General features: G+C 47.6%; 1 protein-coding gene across 3 annotated transcripts in view; it reads left to right on the forward strand.

Moving 5' to 3' along the window:
- Positions 1-295: 295 nt before the first annotated feature.
- The window catches only part of NKAIN4 (sodium/potassium transporting ATPase interacting 4), a gene marked incomplete at its 3' end in the record, with an annotated part of 108,805 nt that continues 83,187 nt past the window's right edge, over positions 296-25,913 (forward strand). For 2 of the 3 annotated variants that reach the window (XM_081011637.1, XM_081011636.1), the window contains exon 1: positions 296-645. In XM_081011637.1, the coding sequence (XP_080867763.1) occupies positions 592-645 (54 nt within the window). In that variant the 5' untranslated portion in view covers positions 296-591. The remainder of the gene's footprint in view (positions 646-25,913) is intronic. The other variant, XM_081011635.1, reaches the window with a different exon arrangement.

Here is a 25,913-nt window from a genome sequence, read left to right on the forward strand (position 1 = left end):
CTGCCCCACTATGTTTTTAGCTGTTATTATTTTTACCTGTAAGCCGCCTAGAGTCCCTGTCAGGGGGGAAAGGCGGGGTATAAATGTATTATAATAACAGTAGTAGTAGTAGCAATTTAATTGCAATTAAAATGCAAACCAGAAGACAATGGGGGCCACTCTCGTCTCTGCGAGGCAGCTTCGCAACCAATCGCGGGGAAGGTGGCCACCTCCGCGTGGCATGGCCCTTTTAAGAACCCACTCCCCCCCCCACCCGCGCTCCCAATCTCCCACCCACTCATCCATCCATCCAAGGTGGAGGTTCCCTGGCGGGGGCTCTTTCACAAAGCGCCATGAGCACCTCCCTGGCTGCTCGGAGCAGCTGTTAGCTCAGCTCAAGCCCGGCTGCTTCCCAGGGTGGGGGGGGGGGAGGAGGAGGGGAAGAAAAGAAGAAGAAGAAAGTCTGGAAGAAAGACTCAGAAGCTTTGCGGGCTTTGGAGTCTCTTCCTCTCGCAGCGCAGCGCCGCTGAACTTGGAGATGGTAGCCGGGAGGTCGTGGTGAGGCGCTCCCTTGGATGAGGCGCCGGCGGGGTCCCCCAAGGCTCGGGAAGGATGGCGTGTTGTACGGGGCGCTGCACCCTAATTTTCCTCTGCACTTTACAGCTGGTAAGTGGGAGCGGCTGGCGCGCTGGGGGAGAGGATGCTCCCGGCGAGAACTCCTGCCTCCGGGGTGGTACCCAGGCCACTGGTAAAATCAAGGGGGTCGCTGGAGGAGTTTCTTCTCCCTTTTGGGGAGCGTCCCATGGAAACAGGTGAAGCGGGCTTCTTCGATGGACCACATAGCTCAGTGCTGTCTACACTGGCTGGCAGCAGCCAGGAAGGGGGCTGAAGGTGGCAGACCTACATTTTTGGAGCTCTGAAGCTTGAACTGCTAAGGTGGTCCCTTTCCCAACCAGATGCGGGTCACCACTGTTATCATCTTCGGTGGGGTTGTCCCATGGCAGATCTCCACTTTTTAAAAACTACTAGATCTCAGGTTTGGATTAAAATGGCTGTAGTGGATTGTCTCGCATGTCCAAGTCACTGGTGTGAATAATAAATATATATATATTAAGCAATGTGGATTGAAGTCGCTTCTGGGGCCCCTCTGGGATCAGTGCTCCTGAAATTTAAGGTTTATTAGTTTCCTAGTAGATCCATCCTCGGGGTGGGGGTTCTCCCCCAGCCTTACCAGGAGTTGCTGGGGATCGAACCAACGATTTTCTGCACGCAGTGCATCAGTTCTGCCAATGAGTTGCTTCCCTTTCCGCATGCCTTTTGAGTCAGTTTGTTGAATTTCCAGCCTCCCCCACTTCTTGGGCTTAGGGTTGAGTGCAGCCTTCTTATTTTCCCTGAATGAAAGCAATAATATTAAGAACAACAACAATAATAATAGGATAATTCCTGTTTTCTCAGCTGCCCTCACTTTTCTCTCTAAGTTTGCCTTATGCATCCAAAGCATGTCAAGTTATCGGCCTGGTGTGCAGCACCTTGCAAAGTGTTAACAGATCAAATTCCATACAGTTTTGTGCCCTGCAGCCATGGGTGTGATGGTGCAACTCTGACCCCGTCAAAAGGCCACCTCCAATTAATCCGGAATAACAGCCACCTCTTTCTTGAAGTTGCTCCAAATTTGTTTCTGTGGATTAGGAAACTGGATTCTGACATAGGAAGCCGTATCATTACAATGGCTTCAAGTGGATTAGTTCCCCCTTAACACGCTTTTAAGGCAACTTTTAACATTCCCTCCCATCGTGGTCACTGAAGAGCAGTGAAATAAAAGCAGATCTCCCTTTTGTAGGACTGGAGGAGATTCTAATTCCGGTTAGTGATGGTCCAATTTATCACTAAGGTTCATGCTGTTCTGGATTAATTATGCCACAGGTCTGTGTATATGGCAAGCAGCTAGGCAGGCAGGAAGACAAGAAAGCAATGGATAAATAAATAAATCCACCCTTGCAGATTCTGTGCACAGTGGTTAAAATGTTGTAAAAGGGCTAGCACATCCCTGGTAAATCATTTCAGTACATACCACCGAAAGTCAATCCTATAGCCTCTTGCATTTTTCCTCCATCTGCCTTTCTCAGAGACGAAAACTGCACAGCATGAAGAGACATTAAAAATATTCAGGATAACAACAAACCAGAAAGATTGTTGCATGCCAGGTGAGGTCTACACCACCACCCCTGTTGACATGCGCTTAAGCTGGTTGTTGAGTGGCCCTACAGAACTAGTGGCTTTCGGAGACAGTTCGGCTTCCTAATTTTGTTGCCTTTTCATCCCACTTCTGTCCTGTTCCAAATTATGGATTGCTACATGCAAAACCCCAAACCTGGTTCATTTTGTGTGTGCACGATAGAGGAAACTTTCCATTGCTTTCAGCTCTGAAAGGAAAGGGAGGTCACACAGACAAAAGACACCTGGCTGCCAAATTCTTTCAAAAACCCTTATCCTTGAAAACTGGGTTTTCAACAGCTCCAGAAACGACTGCCTTTGCATCCACCTCGTTTTGGTAATAATGTGCTCGTGCTGTCCGCTGTTGTGACTTACAGATGTTTTTCCTTCCAAGTTTTAAAATGTAATTTATTTATTTTTTGGATGGAATCTCCCTGTTTCCCTGTCTGTTGGGGAATAGGAGCGGTCTTGGCTATTCCGCTTGATCTGAAACTGGAATTGGAACGGCCAGGCTTCTTCCCCCCCCCCCCCCCATCTGCTAACTGCTGAAGTTCCACACATAGTCTCTGGAGTAGTCATGATGAGCAAAACTGCCAAAGGTCATAATTTATATTGAGTAGCATATAAGGCTCTATTGAGTGTGCTAATTCTTTTTCCCTGCTACAGCATGTGCTTGGCCAGTGCGCTGGGATGTCTGCCAGCCTGAAACAAACAGCTTAAAGCATTCTCAGCGTTACAGATTGCAAAGTACAGTTGGTGGGGGGTTTCGTCTCTCTCTCTCTCTTCGAGGGCAGGGGGACAAATTCTTGTCTGAACTGTGCATGGAGGGCTCTCACCCCACCCATTTAGGCATTCCACATACTTGCCCAGCACTGGACAGCGATAAACAAAGGTTTGGCTGTTTTATGATTGTCTGCGGATTGAGCTTGTAGCTGGAAGTTTCCCTACATGTCAATTTCTAATAGGAGACAGGGTCTTTCTCGCCTTAAAAGGGCAACGCGCTCCGTTTGTTTCATTGTGAAGTTGGCACAGCTCCTCAAATGCGCTTCGTTTTAAAAAGAGACTCTTTAGGTCTTGCTTGGGAAAAGAGGGACGTTAAACAATCAGGTTGTAAGCTAACGTTAGGAAAGGTTTCAGATGAAATAAGGTGCTTTCGGGGATTAGAAGCGAAGAGGAAGTTTTAATTGGGATTGAATTTATGCTGATGGGCTGGTGTCTTCCGTTGTTCATCGTCACCAGTGAGCTCAGGCGGTTTGTTCTTTTTGAAAACTTTAAATACTGATTTAAAATTTGGGTGCTTGTTCAATGTAATCACTATATTTCTGCAGAAAAGTACACACGTTTGCGTTTCATGCATTAAAATCAAGAACTAGTGCTCACTGCAGTGAATTGTTTATTTATTTATTTATTTTTAAGTGCATGTTTATCTTGGCTCATCTTGCTGTTTAAATATCATCGTTGTCCGTTGTCCTTTAATATGCACTTTTGCATCGTTGGGGCTCCTCTTTAATTCCTTCCCCAACCCCCAGTAATTATTGTCGCTGGCCTTCACTTTTGACAAGCGTGGGAGTTCTCTGGTATCCAAGATACTGAAACAAAGAACCCCAGGCATGTTTTATTTATTTATTTATTTTGAAGAGAGGGAGAGGGAGAGGGAGAGGGAGAGACCCTCCTCCCCCTTGAAGAATCAGCTTGCTCATTTTCCCCAGCCAGTTTTGGATGCCATCGCCTTAGAGACTTCCCACGGCATTTGCCTCGGCGAAAACGGGGAGGTCAAAAATGCAAAGTTGGGGGGTTTCTAAAGCACGCTATCTAGCATCCCTGCCCATGCCTCCCCCCCCCCGCCCACCCCACGCTCTCCCCCTGCTTTCTCTCCGAAGAGTGAGATCACAAGTTATTGGCGAAACTCCCAGTGAGTTACTGGGTGAAACGATGAGATTTTGCCTGGTCTGTTTCCAATTGCTCTGGTTATACTGTGTGACATCATGTATCTGGCCAGCGATGGAACCTAATGGGCGCCATCCAGCACATGTTGATGGACCCTATGAAGCATATAAAAACAGGAGATGTCCATGCCCATTCATAAAGTATAATGAGATGGACCCTTTTTGTTCATCGCTGTGGCTTTTTTTTGCTGGCTGCTTTGAATTTGTGGTGTCCCATTGCTCTTTCCGGAGAACAACGCTGTGAAATCACTTGAGCCAGCGGGGCGGTTGGGTGCTGGGCAGCACTGTGTTAATGGTTAACTTCCTTGGCACCCCGCTCCCCCAAAACACAGTTCTTTCCACCTCCCCTCCTTGCCTTTTTCCTGGCAGGAGACTCTGCAAGTCTTTTTTCTCTCTGTCTCTCTCTGAATAGTTTCCCTTCTGCATTTAGGTCTCCTTTGAAGAAGCTTTCTATTAGTATTACAGGAGCTAGCACTCTTCACCCCTCTGGTCCTTAATGGATTTTACTGCTTCGGCAATCAGCTTCACAGCCTCCTCATTGTTGCATTTCCCTTTTTTTAAAAAAACCCACCCCTCCTAATTCCTGGTCTATACATGTACAAGAATGAATGGGTGCTATGCCTCTTCCGGTAGGGGTGCATCTGGCAAGGCAAGCTCCATGTGAGTCCACCAAACTTTCCTAGGTTCAGGAGAAGGCACGCTGTTGGCGAGTGCATCTTTTAATCTGGCAAGAGAAGCTCACTTTGAGGTCAGCGGAAGCCCATCAAACTTCTCCAGGTCCAGGAGAAAGACAAATGGTCTCCCTGTTATCAAGCTGAACCTTTGATACACTCAAAAAGCAGCAAGATGTCTTTATAGAGCAACACTGGAAAGGATACCCCCTGCCCCAAGTTGGGGGAGGAGCAGGGTGGGTGGCAAGCACAGATTTCAGAAAGCAACCAAGGCTAATCCAAAATTGGTGGAGCTTTTTCATGATATACATAGGAAGCTGCCTTCTACGAAACCAAACCATTGGTCCCTCTAGCTCAGCATTGTCTATACCAGGGGTGGGGGGCCTTTTCTGCAAGCTGCCAATCACTTGATGCCATAGTGACATCAGTTGACGCTGTGCTTTGAAGTCCCAACTGCTGGGACTTCAAAGTGCAGCATGGAGCTGTTTGAAAGAGCTTTTGCAAACAGCCCCACCTTGCTCATTGACCTTCTGAAAACCGGTATAAGCAGCAACACGGTGTTGCTTGCAAAAGGGCTTTCAAAAAGCCCTGTTTTGAGCTTTGGGTGTGTGTCTCTGTTCTGAACTTGGGAACAGGTGTGGGCAGCCAAGCTGAGCAGGGTTGCACTTTCCGTTCACCAGCTGGTGAGCAGAGTCTGCAAACCTGCCAACTCCAGGGCTTTGTTTCGCCAGAGCATTCCCCACATTCCATCCAGGCGAAAACACTCAAGGAGGCCCTGAAACAAGGGATGTTGCCTGGAGGGAGGGAAGTGTGGGCTGGAAGGAATTCCAAGGGTAACATAGAGAGGCCTGGAGGGCTGCATCCAGCCCCTACACCTGAAGTTTCTCAACCCATCCATACTGCCTCAGATTGCAGGACAAGGCTTGTATGGTATGGAGGAGCATTTGAATTCCCACCACCTAGAAACCTAGATATCAGGGAAAAGGCGTCTAACCTAGTCTTTTCTTGTCACACCAGATTTTTATGAAAAAGGAATTCCGCCCACCCATACAACACCCCAGTCTCACACTTGAGGTTTCAAAACAGATGCAGCCATTCTGGCTTTTCCATGCTGCCTCTGCAGAATATTTCCTGCCTTATTTGCAGGTTTTCTACGTGCATGGAAATGTTGGCATGCAAAGTTCCATTCCAAGGTGGTATAGCCCTACTAGAAGGTTGTACCAGCTCAGAAACCACACACACACACACACACACACACACACACACACACACAGAGTTCAGAACCATCACCTTTCCTCTATAATAATAATAATAATAATAATAATAATAATAATAATAATTTATTATTTATACCCCGCCCATCTGGCTGGGTTTCCCCAGCCACTCTGGGCGGCTTCCAAAAGAATATTAAAATACAATGATACATCAAACATTAAAAGCTTCCCTAAACAGGGCTGCCTTCAGATGTCTTCTAGGTTGCATCCTGCTGCTCAGCTCTCCAGCTCCATCCCACTTGATGTCTTCTCATTTGAACCAAGCCATGGATACATTTGCTTCTTAATTGACGCCTGCTAATGGTTTCCTTTGTGCCAAAAAAAAAGTGGGGGGAGGGAGGAACAAACCCTCTGGATGGTACATAATCCAGACTTAAATGGACTGAGCCTACGGACTGCACTGACTGCATGACCCCCTTTCTCACAGAAGGTCCCATCTGCCACCTTCACTCCAGGCTCCCCACCATCCATCTGCTTGGAAACCAGGTGCCTATGAGCACAACAGCATCACGTGGGATGTTTGGAGGAAAAAATGGGGTGGAAAATCCCTTGCTACTAATTGTCAGCACACACAAGCACGGTTTTTAAATAAGCGGCAGATTTTGCAAATTTGGTTACAGTAAAAAAGAAAAAGAAAAGTACACCAGAAGTAGATTTTGTTACACACATATAACTATAGCTGGGAAATGAACAGGTGTATTAACATTGGCAGCTAATTTTCGGTCTTCCTGTAATGGTCAGAGACAAATGTGGTGCTGTGTTAATTCCAGGGTGTGGACCGTGTCCAACTCCAAATATGCATGTTGAGTCAGGCTGAGGGTATGTAAACCCCCTACAGGTCTGAAGTGTGGGGTTGCCTCTTCCAACACCCCAGAGAATAGGAGGACAGAGGAAGGTGCCGCATTCTGAGTCAGATCATTGCTCCATCTAGCTCAATATTGTCTACTTTGACTGAAAGTGGTACCCCAGGGGTTTAAAGCAGAAGTCTTTCCCCAGACCTAACTTGGAGGTGCTGGGATTGAACCTGGGACGTTCTGCATGCAAAACAAAGACTCTTCCACTGAGGATAACATGACTTGGGGGGGGGGGCACATGTCTCATGTTTGAAGGGATGTCCTGTCCAAGACCAATTTAAAGATACGTGAGCATAAGATGGACAGCAAATTAAGTAGGCACACAGGTCACTTCCACCATGGTGAGATGGATTGTTGTTGTTGTTGTTTAGTCATTTAGTCGTGTCCAACTCTTCGTGACCCCATGGACCAGAGCACACCAGGCACTCCTGTCTTCCACTGCCTCCCACAGTTTGGTCAAACTCATGCTGGTAGCTTCGAGAACACTGTCCAACCATCTCGTCCTCTGTCGTCCCCTTCTCCTTGTGCCCTCAATCTTTCTCAGCATCAGGGTCTTTTCTAGGGAGTCTTCTCTTCTCATGAGGTGGCCAAAGTATTGGAGCCTCAGCTTCAGGATCTGTCCTTCCAGGACTGGAAGAAATTCAAGATTTATCTACAAAAATATTGTAATTTGATTGAATGTTAAGCAGGATGCTAGATCATAAACAATTGAGCACCACTAAATTAGATGATTCAGGTTGATAAGTGAGATTGAGAAAGTATAAACTATTTTGAGAATTATGAGACTATAAATAAATAAATGGGATATAAATGTAAACAAGATGATAAATTGCTGGTAAAAATTTATAACGATGAAAGTGGGAGCGGGAGATGTGAGGGAGTCCAAAGAAGATCTGAAATTATGTTAGAACGTATGTTATTTTGTTTATTATATCTATTTGTATTGTAAACCCTAATAAATATTTATATATAAAAAAAAACAAGGATCTGTCCTTCCAGTGAGCACTCAGGGCTGATTTCCTTCAGAATGGATAGGTTTGATCATCTTGCAGTCCATGGGACTCTCAAGAGTCTCCTCCAACACCATAATTCAAAAGCATCAATTCTTCGGCAATCAGCCTTCTTTATGGTCCAGCTCTCACTTCCATACATCACTACTGGGAAAACCATAGCTTTAACTATACAGACCTTTGTTGGCAACGTGATGTTTCTGCAAGGTGATTACACCAACCATCTCATCCTCTGTCGTCCCCTTCTCCTTGTGCCCTCCATCTTTCCCAGCATCAGGGTCTTTTCCATGGAATCTTCTCTTCTCATGAGGTGGCCAAAGTATTGGAGCCTCAGCTCCAATGGATGGATAGCATTTCTATTTAAATTATAGTAATTATTTATGTCTTTGCACCTATACGTATAAACTAGCCCAGGCAACGTTTAGGGACACCTGCACCCTCTCTTTCAGCAGCATGCAAAAAAAGAATTGCAAAGATAATTCTGCTTCTTTGCATGCATTAGGGTGTTAAAAGAGCAGTGCTCGAGGAACTTCTTGGTTCATATAGCTCAGGTTCTCATCTACCATGATGCTCCAGCTAGCAGGACTAGACCAGCCCTGCAGATGGGAATCAAAAACACATACCTCTTGACGGTATGGAATGTAAAGGCAGAAGAATCCTGGCAGCTGTCCATGAATATTGGGTGCTGATGCCAGGCCTAGGTTTACATTCTGTGCAGCTAAAGAGAAAAATGTGCATTCTCCACAATGCACGGCGGGGCATTGTGGGAAATAAACATGGCAGTCCCCATTTTAATTGCTGGCTGTAAAGGGAGGGGATGCGGGTGGCACTGTGGTCCAAACTGCTGAGCCCCTTGGACTTGCCGGTCAGAAGGTCGACAGTTCAAATCCCCATGATGGAGTGAGCTCCCATTGCTCTGTCCCAGCTCCTGCCAATCTAGCAGTTTGAAAGCACGCCAGTGCAAGTGGATAAATACAGGTAGGTACCACTGCAACTGGAAGGTAAATGGCGTTTCCGTGCACTCTGGTTTCCATCAGGGTGTCCCATTGCTCCAGAAGTGGTTTAGTCATGCTGGCCACATGACCCGGAAAGCTGTCTGTGGACAAACACTGGCTCCTTTGGCCTAAAAGTGAGATGAGTGCCACAACCCCATAGTTGCCTTTGACTGGACTTAACCATCCAGGGGTCCTTTACCTTTACCTTTTATAAAGGGAAAAGTATGGGTTAAACCACAGAGCCTAGGACTTGCCGATCAGAAGGTCGGCGGTTCGAATCCCCACGACAGGGTGAGCTCCCGTTGCTCAGTCCCTGCTCCTGCCAACCTAGCAGTTTGAAAGCACGTCAAAGTGCAAGTAGATAAATAGGTACCGCTCCGGTGGGAAGGTAAACGGCGTTTCCGTGCGCTGCTCTGGTTCGCCAGAAGCGGCTTAGTCATGCTGCCCACACGACCCTGAAGCTGTACGCCGGCTCCCTTGGCCAATAAAGCGAGATGAGCGCCGCAACCCCAGAGTCAGCCATGACTGGACCTAATGGTCAGGGGTCCCTTTACCCTTTACCTTTATCCTTCACCCGAGTGACTTGAAGTGGCACACACACACATTTGTGTACATACATGCCCCTTTCTTTTATCAACACAACAACCCCGTGGGTGAGGTTGGACCCAGCTCAGCTCAGCTACTTGGCTGGGGCTGGGGGATGGTTCTGAATGTGTGGCACCACCGTTCTAACTCTGTAGCTGCAGCATCATGATGACTTTTACCAGGTGGTGGTCTCTGGGCAAAAAAAGCATGCTCATTAAATAAAAACGAACAGCTTCACCAAGAGCTTGGCCAGAGACAAATAGCTTCTCAGGGAAATGGGAGAATATCTTCAGGAGCCTTAAAGGATGGGTGGAGGGGCTTCAGTCCTGTAATGGCTCATTCACACATGAAGGTTACATGAGTGACAGCTTGAGAGCCAGTGTGGTGTAGTGGTTGAGAGCGGTAGTCTTGTAATCTGGGGAACCGGGTTCGCGTCTCCGCTCCTCCACATGCAGGTGCTGGGTGACCTTGGGCCAGTCACACTTCCTTGAAGTCTCTCAGCCCCACTCACCTCACAGAGTGTTTGTTGTGGGGGAGGAAGGGAAAGGAGAATGTTAGCCGCTTTGAGACTCCTTAAAGGGAGTGAAAGGCGGGCTATCAAATCCAAACTCTTCTTCTCTTCTTCTTCTTCTTCTCACACAAACAAATTTTTCATTGACGGGGGAATGTGAACCTGTGGATCTTGGTTGATCTCTTGGCTTTCAGTACCATTGACCATGGCATCCTTCTGGAGCAGCTGTCCATGTGGGGAACAAGAGATATTCCTTTGCAGTGGTTCAGCTCTTACTTTTGGGGACCTGACCCCAGAGGTTCGTACTGGGGAAGTCTTGTTTGGCCCTTCAGTGTGGGGTTCTGCAGGACTCACCCTTATTCCGCGTGTTATTCAACACCTGTATGAATTCATTTTGAGGAACCACCCAGGGTTTCCGAGGGCGTTTTCAGCAGTGCACTGATCGCCTGCAACCCTATTTCTCATGCTCACCGCAAGCAGTTGTAGCAGTGGATGTGCTGAACCAGTGTCTGGCTGCATAACGGCCCCAGATAAACAGAAGCTCAATCTAGATAAGACACAGATGCTATTAGTAATAATTAGTAAATTCAATAGGACTTAATCCCAAACAAATGTGTATAGGATTGCAGCCTCATTTCATTGGTCCTGGGGTGTACTTTTTAATTGCTGTGTGAGGAGAATTGTAAATGGGCGGGGGTGCATGTGTGGTGTTTGTGTGTGATGTGAAGCTTGCATAATGCCAACTCTCTCTGCCAGTTCTCTCACCAGCAGAACAAGAAGCAGATTAAAGGGTCAGTTTGAGCGCCTCCCCTTTCTCTTCCTCCCTCCCTCTTCCCTTCTTCTACAGTCAGTTAGGGGTTGATGATGGTGCCTGATGGCTCCTTTCCCCTCACACAGAGCTCCCTCCCCCTCTATGTTGTCCTCTGCCCCATTTTCCTGGTACGTGCTGTGGCTGGACTGTTGACAGGGATGGACCACCATGGCTTTGACCTATAAAGCCTTAAATGGCTCAAAGACCGCCGCAATACCTCAAAGACCGCCTCTTTCCATATGAACCTACCGGACCCTGAGATCATCTTCTGAGGCCATTCTTCATGTGCCTCCTCCATGAGAGGTCCAGAGGGTGGCAACATGAGAATTGGCCTTTTCTGTAGTGGCTCCCCATCTGTGGAATGCGCTTCCCAGGGAAGATTGCCTGGCGCCTTCATTATACACCTTTAGGTGCCAGGCAAAAATGTTCCTCTTTAACTAGGTCTTTCGTTGATTGTATTGACATCCTATCCCCTTTTGGGGGAGGGTTATTGGGTTGTTGTTGTTTTTATTTTGTGGTTTTATATTCTGATTTTATACTGTGAACCGCCCTGAGACCAGCAGGTACGGGGCGGTACATAAATTCAGTTAATAATAATAATAATAATACAGTGGTACCTCTGGTTGCGAACAGGATCCATTCTGGAGCCCCGTTCACAACCTGAAAGGAATGCAACTTGCGTCTGCGCACACGCGGGTTGTGATTTGTCGCTTCTGTGCATGCGCGTGACGTCATTTTGTGCGTCTATGCATGCGCAAGTGGTGAAATCCGGAAGAAACCCTTTCTGGTACTTCTGGGTCACCACAGTCGCAACCTGAAAAAATGTATCATGAAGCAAACATAACAAGAGGTATGTCTGTATTGCCATCAGCACATAATTCTGGTGCCCAAAATCTGGCTCTGGTTGCATACCCTCCAATATCTTGAGTCCCCAAACCAGGATGTGTGTCTTCCTACATCTGCTTCTGTGAGAGTCATGTGACCCATGTGAAATCATTGAGCTTCAGTGACACTTTGTTCAGGGGCACATTTTGGGGCACCACGCTTTTTAGAAGGTGAGATCTCAACACAAGGAAGCAGGATGCTCATTTTTTCCGGGACACTTGCAGGATATGTGGCTACCCATATATCACTGGGCCAGGTTCAGTGGTTTTGTATTAATTTACAAGGCTAATAATAATAATAATAATAATAATAATTTTATTATTTATTCCCTGCCCATCTGGCTGGGTTTCCCCAGTCACTCTGGGCAGCTCCCAACAGAACATTAAAACAAAATAAAACTTCAAACATTAAAAACTTTCCTAAACAGGGCGGCCTTCAAATGTCTTCTAAAAGTCAGATAGTTGTTTATTTCCTTGACATCTGATGGGAGGGCGTTCCACAGGGTGGGCGCCACTATCAAGAAGGCCCTAGCAACTTGGGTTCAGGTAATGTTACGTTTTGGGTTTAAGCCCAACCACTGAGAACTTTGGGGGAGTCTGATGCACAGCTTTTAACTGCTAGAAGCCATGCATTCATTGTTCACCTGTGGATCTCCTTTCTGATCAAGTTTAAGTTAAGAACCTTTGTTGCATAACAAACACTTTCTTATCCCAGGAAGCACTTTAAGTGTTTATTCCAGGAAGTGTTTCCCTTGGTTTCATGGTGACTTTTCACTCTTCCGTCTTCTGTTCGCCTTCTTTCTACATGCCATGGTTATTGTTGTTGTTTAGTCATTTAGTCGTGTCCGACTTTTCGTGACCCCATGGACCAGAGCACACCAGGCACTCCTGTCTTCCACTGCCTCCCGCAGTTTGGTCAAACTCACGTTGGTAGCTTTGAGAACCGTGTCCAGCCATCTCATCCTCTGTCATCCCCTTCTCCTTGTGCCCTCCATCTTTCCCAACATCAGGGTCTTTTCCAGGGAGTTTTCTCTTCTCATGAGGTTGCCAAAGTACTGGAGCCTCAGCTTCAGGATCTGTCCTTCTAGTGAGCACTCAGGGCTGATTTCCTTAAGAATGGAGAGGTTTGATCTTCTTGCAGTCCATGGGACTCTCAAGAGTCTCCTCCAGCACCATAATTCAAAAGCATCAATTCTTCAGCAATCAGCCTTCTTTATGGTCCAGCTCTCACTTCCATACATCACTACTCATGCCATGCTTAAGAAACGCGAATGAGGAAGCAGCCTACAACTAAAGAAATGGGTTGAAAACCATCCCCAAAGAGAAAACATAGGCATGACAAGTTGCAAGGAAGAGGGACAAGGAAAACCAGCTCAGTCAGAACCTCTGGAGCACATGAGGCAACTGGCGTGAAGCAGCCTCTTGCTTACCAGAGACTCTTGGAGCAATAAAGCGGCAAATCTCCAAGGTGCCGTAAGACCACTTTTACGAATCTAAATAAATAATGATTATAATGATCAGCAGGTCCGGAGGCCTCAGCTGGTGCAGAGCAACATATGGTGACTCCCATTAACTTTTGGATCACGCACACGGTTTCCAAATGGCCTCTTTCGAAGCTGCTCTCCTGTGTTTGGTTACACTCCTTTGTAATAATAACAGCAGTCTCCCTTGTGAGTTTGCTCCACTGTCTCGATATGTATTGAGTAGCTGCAGATTCACGGCTGGGTGTATTCCCTTAGCGGGGAGAGCCGAATGCAATGTGTGTCAGGAGGCCAAGCTTTGATACGTCTCTGTCCTTGACCTTTCACCTTTCCCTGGGCATTGTCTGGGGGAGCACGGGGCATGAATTCAGGTGGAGGTCAAGATTCTCTGCTTCCACCGGCTGTCTTCCCTGCACCGCCATCACAAAGCAGCTGTCACCGACTGAATTGCCAGTTTAAGGTGCTCACTCTAGTGTTTAAAGCCCTAAATGGCATTGGCCCCAGGTATCTGAAATGCAAGGTCCGTATAGTTAAAGCTATGGTTTTCCCAGTAGTGATGTATGGAAGTGAAAACTGGACCATAAAGAAGGCTGATCGCCGAAGAATTGATGCTTTTGAATTATGGTGCTGGAGGAGACTCTTGAGAGTCCCATGGACTACAAGAAGATCAAACCTCTCCATTCTTAAGGAAATCAGCCCTGAGTGCTCACTGGAAGGTCAGATCCTGAAGCTGAGGCTCCAATACTTTGGCCACATCATGAGAAGAGAAGACTCCCTGGAAAAGACCCTGATGTTGGGAAAGATTGAGGGCACAAGAAGGGGACGACAGAGGACGAGATGGTTGGACAGTGTTCTCAAAGCTACCAGCATGAGTTTGACCAAACTGTGGGAGGCAGTGGAAGATAGGAGTGCCTGGCATGCTCTGGTCCATGGGGTCATGAAGAGTAGGAAACCACTAAACGACTAAACAACAACAACATCTGAAATGCACTTTTGGGTGTTGAGACCAGCAATGGGGTCTTGGTAGCTCTACCACCTTTGGAAGCTTGTGGGATGGTGACCCAGGGGAGAGCATTGAGTGTGGCAGTCCATCTGTCACCTTGTATAGCTTTCGTCATCAGCTGAACCTTGCACTCTATACCCTGGTCTTCGATACCTGAGATACATGGGTGGTTTTACTCAGAGCAGACACATTGTAATGAATGGACATGGCTCAGTTAGGTCCATTAGCTGAATGCCAGTCTATGCTTATAGGACCCACTCAATTCTTTCAGTTGCAAATTGTTTAGCTCGTTTTGTGTTTTTTGCATTCTGGAACATGCCCTGGAATCCCCCTGATGAGATGTTCTTCCTGATGTAGTCTCCACGACTTGATTGTGGATGGAGGATTTGACCTGGCATGTGTGACAGATACCTGGTTGGAGGAAGCAGATAGGCCTGTCCTTGCCGCTGCTTGCCCACCAGGTTTCTCTTACACACAGCAACCCAGGTCATGTGGGTGGGGAGGGGGGTTGCAGTGATTTTTAGGAAGTCACTAGCTTGCACCAGGCGTCCTACTGGGAAGATCCAGTTCTCTGAGTGCATGTTCTGGAAGTTGGGCAATAGGGGCAGTACAGGATTCCTTTTGGTGTACCGACCTCCCCGCTGCACCAAGGATTCCCTGTCCGAGCTGCTTCAGGTCGTGGTGGATGTTCTCCTGGAGACACCTAGTTTGGTTGTCCTAGGGGATTTTAACATCCATGCCGACACGACCTTACAAGGGGCTGCTCGGGACTTCGTGGAAAGCATGGCCTCCATGGGGCTGTCCCTGAATAAGTTTGGCCCAACTCATAGTCATGGACATGCCTTAGACCTGGTGTTCACCTCTAGTGACCTGGGTGATCTGACATTAAGTAAAAGTGAAACAAAAGAAGTGTCATGGTCAGATCACTTCCTGGTGCAACTGTACTTCTCCGCGACCCTTCCCCTCTGCAGGGAGGTGGGACCAATTCGGATGGTCTGCCCCCGCCACTTAATGGATCCAAATGGTTTCCAGAGAGTGGTAGGGGATGCTTTAGCCCATGTTGATGGCCTTTCAGCTGATTCCCTGGTGGCCCGCTGGAATGCGGAGTTAACCAGGGCTATCGACTGTCTGGCTCCGAAGCGCCCTCTCCGATTGCATGGAGCCTGGACAGCCCCATGGTTTTCTTCGGAGCTGAGGGCGATGAAACAATCGCTGAGACGGCTAGAGCGTCAGTGGCAGAAAACTCACTCCGAATCTGACCGGACACAGGTTAGAGCTCAACGTCGAGCCTACCAAGTGGCGATAGCGACGGCGAAGAAGACTTTCTTCACCGCCTCTATTGCATCTGCAGAAAATAGCAGCAGGAGACTCTTTCAGGTGGTTTGCAATTTAACGGAACCACCTTTACCACCGGGGCCTTGTAAAGACCCCAAGATCTCCTGCAACGATTTTGCAAAGTTTTTTGCAGATAAAATCACTCATATTCGGAAGGAGCTAGACACCACCGTGGGAGTAGGGCTGGGGCGGGAGAGTGCTAGAGCTCTGTCTGGTCAAGTTGCATGGAATCAATTTCAATCCGTTACCCCCGAGGATGTGGACAGGCTGCTTGGACGCATGAAACCAACCACCTGTCTCCTTGATCCTTGCCCATCCTGGCTAATAAAAGCAAGCCGGGAAGGGCTGGGCGATGGGCTCTGCGGGGTGGTGAATGCTTCCCTCTGTGAGGGAACATTCCCAGATCCGCTGAAAGAGGCGGTCATTAAACCGCTTCTTAAAAAACTATCTTTAGACCTGGCCAGTATGGCCAACTATCGCCCAGTCTCAAATCTTCCATTCTTGGGCAAGGTGATTGAGCGCGTGGTTGCTGAACAACTCCAGGCACGCCTGGAGGATGCGGACCATTTGGATCCCTTCCAATCGGGATTCAGGCCTCACCATGGGACTGAAACTGCCTTGGTCACACTGGTTGATGATCTCCGGCGAGCTAGGGACAAAGGTGAGAGTTGTTTCCTGGTTCTGCTGGATCTCTCAGCGGCCTTTGATATAATCGACCATAACATCCTTCTGGACCGTCTACAGGGGCTGGGAGCTGGGGGCACTGTTATACAGTGGTTTCACTCCTTCCTCCTGGGCCGTGTTCAGAAAGTGGTGGTGGGGGATGAGTGTTCAGACCCCTGGGCCCTCACTTGTGGGGTGCCTCAGGGTTCCGTCCTCTCCCCCATGCTTTTTAACATCTATATGAAGCCGCTGGGAGAGATCATCAGGGGGTTTGGACTGGGTGTCCATCAATATGCAGATGATACCCAGCTCTACCTCTCTTTCAAATCAGAACCAGTGAAGGCGGTGAAGGTCCTGTGTGAGTGCCTGGAGGCGGTTGGAGGATGGATGGCGGCTAATGGATTGAAGTTGAATCCTGACAAGACAGAAGTATTGTTTTTGGGGGACAGGGACAGGGGGCGGGCTGGTGTGGAGGACTCCCTGGTCCTGAATAGGGTAACTGTGCCCCTGAAGGACCAGGTGCGCAGCCTGGGAGTCATTTTGGACTCACAGCTGTCCATGGAGGCGCAGGTCAATTCTGTATCCAGGGCAGCTGTCTACCAACTCCACCTGGCACACAGGCTGAAACCCTACCTGCCCGCGGACTGTCTCGCCAGAGTGGTGCATGCTCTAGTTATCTCCTGCTTGGACTACTGCAATGCGCTCTACGTGGGGCTACCTTTGAAGGTGACTCGGAAACTACAACTAATCCAGAATGCGGCAGCTAGACTGGTGACTGGGGGCGGCCGCCGAGACCACATAACACCGGTCTTGAAAGACCTACATTGGCTCCCAGTACGTTTCCGAGCACAATTCAAAGTGCTGGTGTTGACCTTTAAAGCCCTAAACGGCCTCGGCCCAGTATACCTGAAGGAGGGTCTCCACCCCCATCGTTCTGCCCGGACGCTGAGGTCCAGCACCGAGGGCCTTCTGGCGGTTCCCTCATTGCGAGAAGCAAAGCTACAGGGAACCAGGCAGAGGGCCTTCTCGGTAGTGGCACCCGCCCTGTGGAATGCCCTCCCATCAGATGTCAAAGCGATAAATACCTACCTGACATTTAGAAGACATCTTAAGGCAGCCCTGTTCAGGGAAGTTTTTAATCTGTGATATTTTACTGTATTTTTGGTTTCTATGGAAGCCACCCAGAGTGGCTGGGGAAACCCAGCCAGATGGGCGGGGTACAAATAATAAATTATTATTATTATTATTATTATTATTATTATTATTATTATTATTATGCTACAGGGCAGTCCCAGAGCAGCTAGCAGACGGAGCTGAAGAGTTATGTATGGGTGGATGGGAGGGAAGCGAACTTTGTACAGTGGTATGCCCTCTGTCCAATGTGGATTTGGGGCAGGGGTTGTTCCTAGAGCTGCTGAGAATGGCGATTAGGGATCCTAAGAAAGCACAGCTTTCCCTTCAGCCCTGTATTCATCCCTATTTCCATTTTGCTGCATTTCACCTTCCATCAAAAGTGCATTATTCATTCCACTGCTGGCTCGGCTCCAATCACATAACTTATGGAATTTAGGTAAATAATTAAGTAATATAAATTGCCATCACGCTATTCGATCCCATTCATTTCATTGCAAAGGAAACACAAATGCAAAATGGGGGGAAATGTATAGTAATAGTAATAGTAACAGTAATAGTAGCAGCAGTAGCAGCAGTAATAATAATAATAATAATAATAATAATAATAATTTGCTGCCCATCTGACTGGGTGGCCCTAGGCACTCTGGGCGGCTTCCAACAAGTCAAAACACAATAAGACATCAAACATTAAAAAAATTCTCTATACAGGGCTGCCTTCAGATGTCTTCTAGAAGTCAAATAGTTTTTTATTTTCTTGACATTTGATGGGAGGGCATTCCACTGGGTGGGTGTTTATTCCTGCATTTCCACATAATCAATTGTGTTTCATTTACAGACTTATAGCAACGATATTTGCCGCACACAGCGCTGTTTCTGTTCTGCTGCAGTTCCACTTCCACCAGGAACTATGTTATTCCTCACGCAGTCCACTGTGGCAAAATTACACAACTTACCCAATTTGCATAATTAATTATGTAAATTTGGTAAGTTACATCACCACTGCATTGTTCCACTCCATTCATTTCAGTGGAAAGGAAACGTCGTCAGTTACATATTTGCAGATGGAAAGCAACAACAGTGAATACCGACTGCATTCACTGGATGGATTTCCATTCTGGACGTGGCATGAGTTTGCAAACACCATCAATTTCTGCTCCTGTTTCTGTTCTATTTGGAGTTGTCTGGCATCCCATCTAGAGGTGGTGCGGATTGAACCCGTGTCTTTGAACCCTATGCCCAAGCAAATGAATGCTGAGCTGTGCCTCCCAAACCATATAAGACACTTCATAGTCCATGCAGAAACCTGCTTGCTGCAGGGCACCAGTGCCTCATAACATTGTGTGTGCATTCTGGATCTGGGCCACTTTAGGAGTGTAAATGGGGCGGTTCAAGTCTCCCCTAAAACCGCACTTGGCTGTGAATTGTGCAACTGATGGCAAGAGAGCGAAAGGAGTGGTAACAGAATATGGTTTTCTACAAACGTCTGGGACAAAAAGGGGATTGTACGTCTTTCCAGCAGATGAATAATGTCCCCTTTGTTCCATTTCCTAGATGACAGTTGACTCTACAAGTAGCAGGATCCATTCTGTTGCCAAATATACATTTGCAATCTGTGAACTGGGATGGAGAAAACTCTTGAATGAAACGCTTGAATAAAGGGAAAAAAGAAGGCGACGGGCCAATAAATCTCAGAGTTGGAGTTAATTCACGTGATTAGCACAGCACCACTGCTAACTCAGTGCTTTCCCAATATTTTAGACTTTCTTTATTGCAAAGATCGGTCTTTGGAAGAAGTGGGTTTGTGGTGCAAGACCTCCCAGCCAACTATTAATTGTACAACCTGAATTTCCTGGTATGTGATCAAACTGGTATGTACTGAGCTAAATCTTAGAACAATAGGATCCAGAATGCAGTAGTCTGATTGGTCCGCAGGAGCCACCCAATCCAGCTCCAGGTAGAAGTGAATCAGCAACCTGATTGGCCTGCAGGAGCAGCCAATCAGGCTTCTGGAGGAAGTGAATCCACAGCTTGATTGGCCTAGAGGAGCAGCCCGGAATTAGCCAATCACGTGGGGCCCATTGTGTAAATAATGTATATATAGCTAGACATTTTTGGGAAAGCTTCATTCATTGCTACTATGAGCTGAATAAAGAGCATGAAATTCACACTCGACTCCAAATATATTTCAGAACCCTTCCCCATAACAGCAACAGTCTGGAAGTACCTTCTGTCCAACTCATAGCCACTGTATTCCACCCAGCACTGGGGTTCCTCAGGACTATGGTGACACATGAAACAGATCCTGCAAGCCTGAGGTCTGCCCATCCCTGAAATTACAGATAGAGTTGTTTACAGTTCACAGTTTACAGTTTACAGTTCTGCAATAACGGAAGGAGGAAGGCACTCTTAAGATCATAAGAAGAGGCTGCTGGATTAGGCCATTGGCCAACTAGTCCAGCATCTTGCTCTCAAGGTGGCCAACCTTATGCCTGTGAGAAACCAGCAAGCAGGATTCGACCCTAAGACCACTCTTTTCTGTGGTTTCTAGCAAATGGTATTCAGAAGCGTTACTGCCTCTGGCATCAACAGCCCCCCCCTCCACCAATTTGTCTAATCCTCTCTTAGATCTAAGAGCATAACATGAGCTATTTGCAGGGCTGTGTGTGAAATAAACCTAGAGTCTTTTCAAACAAACAAAGCTGTAGCCCAAAGGACATCATAAGAGTTTGCTGGATCAGGCCAATGGCCCATGTAGTCATCCTGTTCTCACAGTGGCCAACCAGATGCTTGTGAGATGCCATTGATAGTAGGATCCTCCATGAATTTGCCCCATCCTCTTTCAAAGCCCACTCCCCCTTCCTTATTATAATTTCAAATATTCCAAAGCAGAGACCTGGAGTGGAGAGCAGGTTCTAGGAGATAAAGCCGGGATTAAGAATAAAGCCCTTATTATGTTTTTGTCTCCTTTAAGATCCTTACGACAGGTTTGGCCTGCTGCCCTCTCGTAAAGAAGTCGATTCACTTTTGAATAAAACATGAGTCAGCTGATTGGGGGGGGGACTGCTAGCCTGGATGACAAACACAGGGAACGGGGCTTGTGAGCGAGCGAGCGAGCGAGCGAGCGAGGGATGGATGGACACGAGGGACCGTTGTGAACAGAAACTTAATTGGAGTGTTTGTTGGTTGGAGGCCAAAAAAGCATACATAATAATGGACTCGGGAGTCAAGTGTGGTGTTGAGAGATTCGGAGGAACCAAAACAAATTGCATAGGATGACAGGGGAGATAAACAACGCTCTTCACTGAATAAGCAGTGCTTAAACAAAGCCACATAAATATCCGTAGTTACCAACACTCCTCCTCTTGGCTTCTCAGAGGAGCTGGCTACATGTTACACCCTGAAGTGTGCAATAGAATCCTAGCTTCTTTTCTTTGTCTTTGAAGGCAAGACTCTTAGCAACGGGTTGTCACGGTCCGGTCTACGGGCGATCAAAGTCCCGGATGAGGACGTCGGGACTGGGGGCATGATGGTGGGGTGGGAGCAGGAACGAGAGTCCAGAAGCCAGGGGTCCGAGGGTTGAGAAGCAAGGAGTCATGAAGTCAAGGGTCCAAGGGCCGAGAAGCAAGGAGTCACGAAGTCAAGGGTCCGAGGGTTGAGAAGCAAGGAGTCACGAAGTCAAGGGTCCGAGGGCCGAGAAGCAAGGAGTCCTGAAGTCAAGGGTCTGAGGGCCGAGAAGCAAGGAGTCACGACGTCAAGGGTCCGAGGGTTGAGAAGCAAGGAGCCAAGGTCCGAGGATCAGGAAGCAAAGAGCCAAACGCAGCAAGGCAGGAAACCTGTTGTTGTGGCAAACAGCTGAAGGGAAATGCTGACCTTATATCCCTTCCCGGCTCTTGCCACCAGGTGCAGTGAGTTACCAAGCGGTCTCACCTGTGCGGCCACGCCTTGCCTTTCCAGAACAAACTTAGGAAGGCCCCAGTCCTGCGAAGCCCGACTGGTCACAGGGCCTGGCTCCTGCACGCACTCCTGACAGGGGTGAATGAAAGCAGCAAAGAAGGAATGCAGAAAGCTATCTTTGTACCCAGTAAGAGTACTGGTCTATCTAGAGCAGTGGTTCTCAAACTTTTTTGGGGAGTGGCCACCACATCCTTGGGTTCCATAAACTCATCCTCTGTGCCCCCTACTCTACCCTATATGATGCGTTTTTCAGAACAGTGTTTTGCCATGAAGGAAGATACCTGAAGGAGCGTCTCCACCCCCATCTTTCTGCCTGGACACTGAGGTCCAGCTCCAAGGGCCTTCTGGTGGTACACTCACTGTGAGAAGTGAGGTTACAGTGAACCAAGCAGAAGGCCTTCTTGGTAGTGGCACCCGCCCTGTGGAATGCCCTCCTGTCATATGTCAAGGAAATAAAACAACTATCTGACTTTTAGAAGACATCTGAAGGCAAGCCTGTTCATGGAAGTTTGTAATGTTTGATGTTTTATCATGTTTTGATCATTCTGTTGGAAGATGCCCAGAGTGTCTGGGGAAACCCAGCCAGATGGGTGGGGTATAAATAAATGATGATGATGATAATGATGACACCATAAAATTTGAAGCACTAATAATGGATTGTGCATTTACTCAAAATCCAATGGGTGGTATCACCCACTTTGGGAATCACTGATCTAGATCAAGGATGGGGAACCATAGGGACCCCTCTATCTTGTCCTTTGGACTCTGTCTCAGGCCACACCTGCTCTCTCCAGGCCACACAAAACATAAAGGTAAAGGTAAAGGGACCCCTGACCATTAGGTCCAGCCGTGACCGACTCTGGGGTTGCGGCACTCATCTCGCTCCATTGGCCGAGGGAGCCGGCATACAGCTTCCGGGTCGTGTGGCCAGCATGTCTAAGCCACTTCTGGCGAACCAGAGCAGCGCACGGAAATGCCATTTACCTTCCTGCCGGAACAGTACCTATTTATCTGCTTGCACTTTGACGTGCTTTTGAACTGCTAGGTTGGCAGGAGCTGGGACCGAGCAACGGGAGCTCACCCCATCGCAGGGATTCGAACCGCCGACCTTCTGATCGGCAAGTCCTAGGCTCTGTGGTTTAACCCACAGCGCCACCCGCGTCCCACACAAAACATACATATACATTTATTTGCATACTTCCTTTCCATAGTTTCATACCCATCAAATGTCCCGGAAAAAATAGGACATCCTGTTTTTGTGTGCAAGATCACAGTGGCAATTTTGGGTGCCACGCTCTCACCTTGGGAAAAGCACTTTTTAGGGGTGTCAATCTTGCTGGCATACAGTCCCTGGAAGGTTGTTCAAGAGGTAATGAGTCCCTCAGGCTGCTAAATGTTCCCCATCTCTGGTCAAGGCAAGCAGTAGCCTTGCTGCAGTTGTCACTTGTTTTCTGTTGTCGCCTGTTGTTTTACCCCCTCCCTCTGGTCAAAAGGACTGAGCAAGTGAATAACGTTGGCAATGAAGAAGAAGAGAATTGCTGTCACTTGCTTGCCCCACCCATCTTCTGCTTGGTGAGCAAATAGCCAGGAGTGATGGTGTTTCACACCAGATACATCTTGCTCAGGGACCACAAAAACTGAAGTTGGCAGTGACCTTTTTCACCTATGTACACCTGTCCTGTGACCTGGTCCGGCTCTTCTCCAGACCAATGAGGTTTTGAAGAACAGCAAACAATTTGAGGGCCCCTCCAGAATGTTCTTTATATTCTTTCTTTTGTGTGTGTGTGTGTGTGTGTGTGTGTGTGTGTGTGTTTGTATTCTGCAACATGCCATTGATGCAATTATAGTGCATTTGTGTAGGAATTATACTGGACCACCCATCCTTCCTTCTGCTTTATTAGTTGTTCTGTTATGCTACAACAACATTATCAGGCTTTTGCCACCTGCAGGGGCACTCTTGCACTAAGGTAAAGGTAAAGGGACCCCTGACCATTAGGTCCAGTCGCGGTCGACTCTGGGGCTGCGGCGCTCATCTCGCTTTATTGGCCGAGGGAGCCGGCGTACAGCTTCCGGGTCATGTGGCCAGCATGATTAAGCTGCTTCTGGTGAACCAGAGCAGCGCACGGAAACACCGTTTACCTTCCCGCCGGAGCGGTACCTATTTATCTATTTGCCCTTTGACGTGCTTTCGAACTGCTAGGTTGGCAGGAGCAGGGACCGAGCAACGGGAGGTCACCCTGCCGTGGGGATTCAAACCACCGACCTTCTGATCGGCAAGTCGTAAACTCTGTGGTTTAACCCACAGTGCCACCCGCGTCCTACAGAGCAACAAAAGCGGGACAAAAAATATATATAGCAGAATAATTGTGGTATAAAAAGTTACAGGAAGTTTTGGGATATGCACTGATTGGAAGCGAAGCACTGTGAACCCCCCCCCCCCCAATAAAACTTTTGCAGGGGCAAACAGTATTGAAAATGGGATTACATAACACCGATTGCGAGTGAAGCAATTCAGTCCAGCTTGCAGCTTTTGGAGGTGCAAAAGGTATTGAAAGTGGGATCACGTATAACCACCCCATACCATCATGAGCACAAATAATTGGGAATGAACAATGAACAGACTGTCTGGAGGTGCCCTGAGTGATGAGGCAGGCAAATAGTTTCTGGGAGCAAACGGCTACCTAGAAGAGAGAAAAGAGAAGTCAAGGATATCCCTGACTCTGAGTTATCAAGGCCCAAACCGGAGACATAGGAGCAGCCCCTGGAGACGGAAGTTAATTGGGAGAAAGTAGTGGAGGAGGGTGAATGCAGTGGTCCTCAACCTGTGGGTCCCCAGATGTTGTTGGACTACAACTCCCATCATCCCTGAGCTCTGGCCTTGCTAGCTAGGGGTGATGGGAGTTGTAGTCCAACAACATCTGGGGACCCACAGGTTGAGAAAGGCTGCGAGCGTCTGTGCTGTAATTTGCAGCCAGCTCCTCCTGATATGAAATCTAAAAGCTGCGTGCACTGTCTTCTAGGTACCCTCCACCCCTCATTATTAAATACACTCTCACTTACCTAGAGATTGAAGCCTGTGACCTGGATGGGGCCATGCAAACATGGAGACTTCAGGTTAGCCCTGGAGATCTGGCAACTCCAGGCTGAAGCAGGATGCAGCAAGGCCACAGAAGGGAATGTGGCTGTCATAGCGGAGGGAGGCGCATGACCAGAGCATGAACCCAGTGTTTTCGCCAAGGGGATGGAAAGGAAGAGGTCAGGAGCGAGTGAACTCTCTCTTCACGCTGGCTCGTGACTTCCTAAACCAAAGGGAAATCAGCTTGTCACAGCTCAGCATCCCCATCTTGCATTCCCTTCCCCATCCCTTGAGAAAATAAACACTGCTTTGCTGTATGTGGGGTGTTACCTTCCCCACTTGCCAGCAAAAACAGAATCTGGGCCTGCCTGAAATGCATAACATACATTTATTCAAGGAAATAACAAAACTGTTGCTTCCTCTGCTCGTACTCCTGCCTCTCCAAAAGAAAGCCAGCCAAGCCTTTGTTACAAAATCCCATATCAAAAAAGCTAAAATCTTGTTTTCCCAAATTTGAACCTAATATTTATTCTTCCTGGTCTGAGAATAATTAGAGGCAAGTGACCCCAAATATCCCAATTGTACATGGGGTGGAATTTTGATGTGTGTGTGTGTGTGTGTGTGTGGCTGTCCATCCATCCATCTGTCTGTCTGTCTGTCTGTCTGTAGCTTCATTTGGCATTTAGGTATAATGGGGAGTTCCAGCTGTTAAGGTTAACCCTAACCCACAGAGCTACAATTCTCAATGTGGTTTAACAATCAATTCCTCTTCCAGGATCTCTGGGAATTGTAGCTCTGTGAGTGGAGTAGAAGGTCTCCTAACAGCGCCAGTCACCCACAACAAACTACACTCCCCAGAATTCTTTGGGGGAAGCCATGACTGTTTAAATGGTATGAGGCTACTTTAAATGTACAATGGTGCCTTGGTTTATGAACTTAATCTGTTCCGGAAGTCCGTTCTTAAACCAAAATGGTTCTTAAACCAAGGCGCACTTTCCCTAATGAGGCCTCCTGTCGCCGGTGCCCTTTCACTGTTCAGATTCTATTCTTAGACTGAGGTAAAGTTCTCAAACCAAGACACTATTTCCGGTTTTGCAGAGTTTGTAAACCAAATCATTCTCAAACCGGACTGTTCTTAAACCGAGGTACCACTGTATAAGTCCAGTAAGTGTCTTCCTTTTTTGGTGATGCGTTTCCTCTTTGAGGTTGAAGCATTAAGTGTCCACCCAACTCATTATCTAACAATCTCAGCCCACCAGATGAGTTGCATTGCCTCTGTGACTGTATTGCAACTCACTGGCCAGGAAACAGTCATTCTGGGTCTCTTCCATCTCTTTTGTGGCTTCTGTCAAGAATGGATACATGGAGCTTCTCAAGAGAAATTCCAGCTGTGCTATAAAGGACATTTTTCTGTGAAAAATCCCTGAGATTTTTCTTGTCCTTGCCTCTGAAAAATGAAGACCACTTTGCAGAACTCCAAATATATATTGTGTAGTGGAACAATGCTAGGGCCAGGATTGTGTGGATGATACA

The sequence above is a fragment of the Podarcis pityusensis genome (assembly GCF_964106645.2).
Source record: "Podarcis pityusensis genome assembly, chromosome: 6".
NCBI lineage: Eukaryota > Metazoa > Chordata > Lepidosauria > Squamata > Lacertidae > Podarcis > Podarcis pityusensis.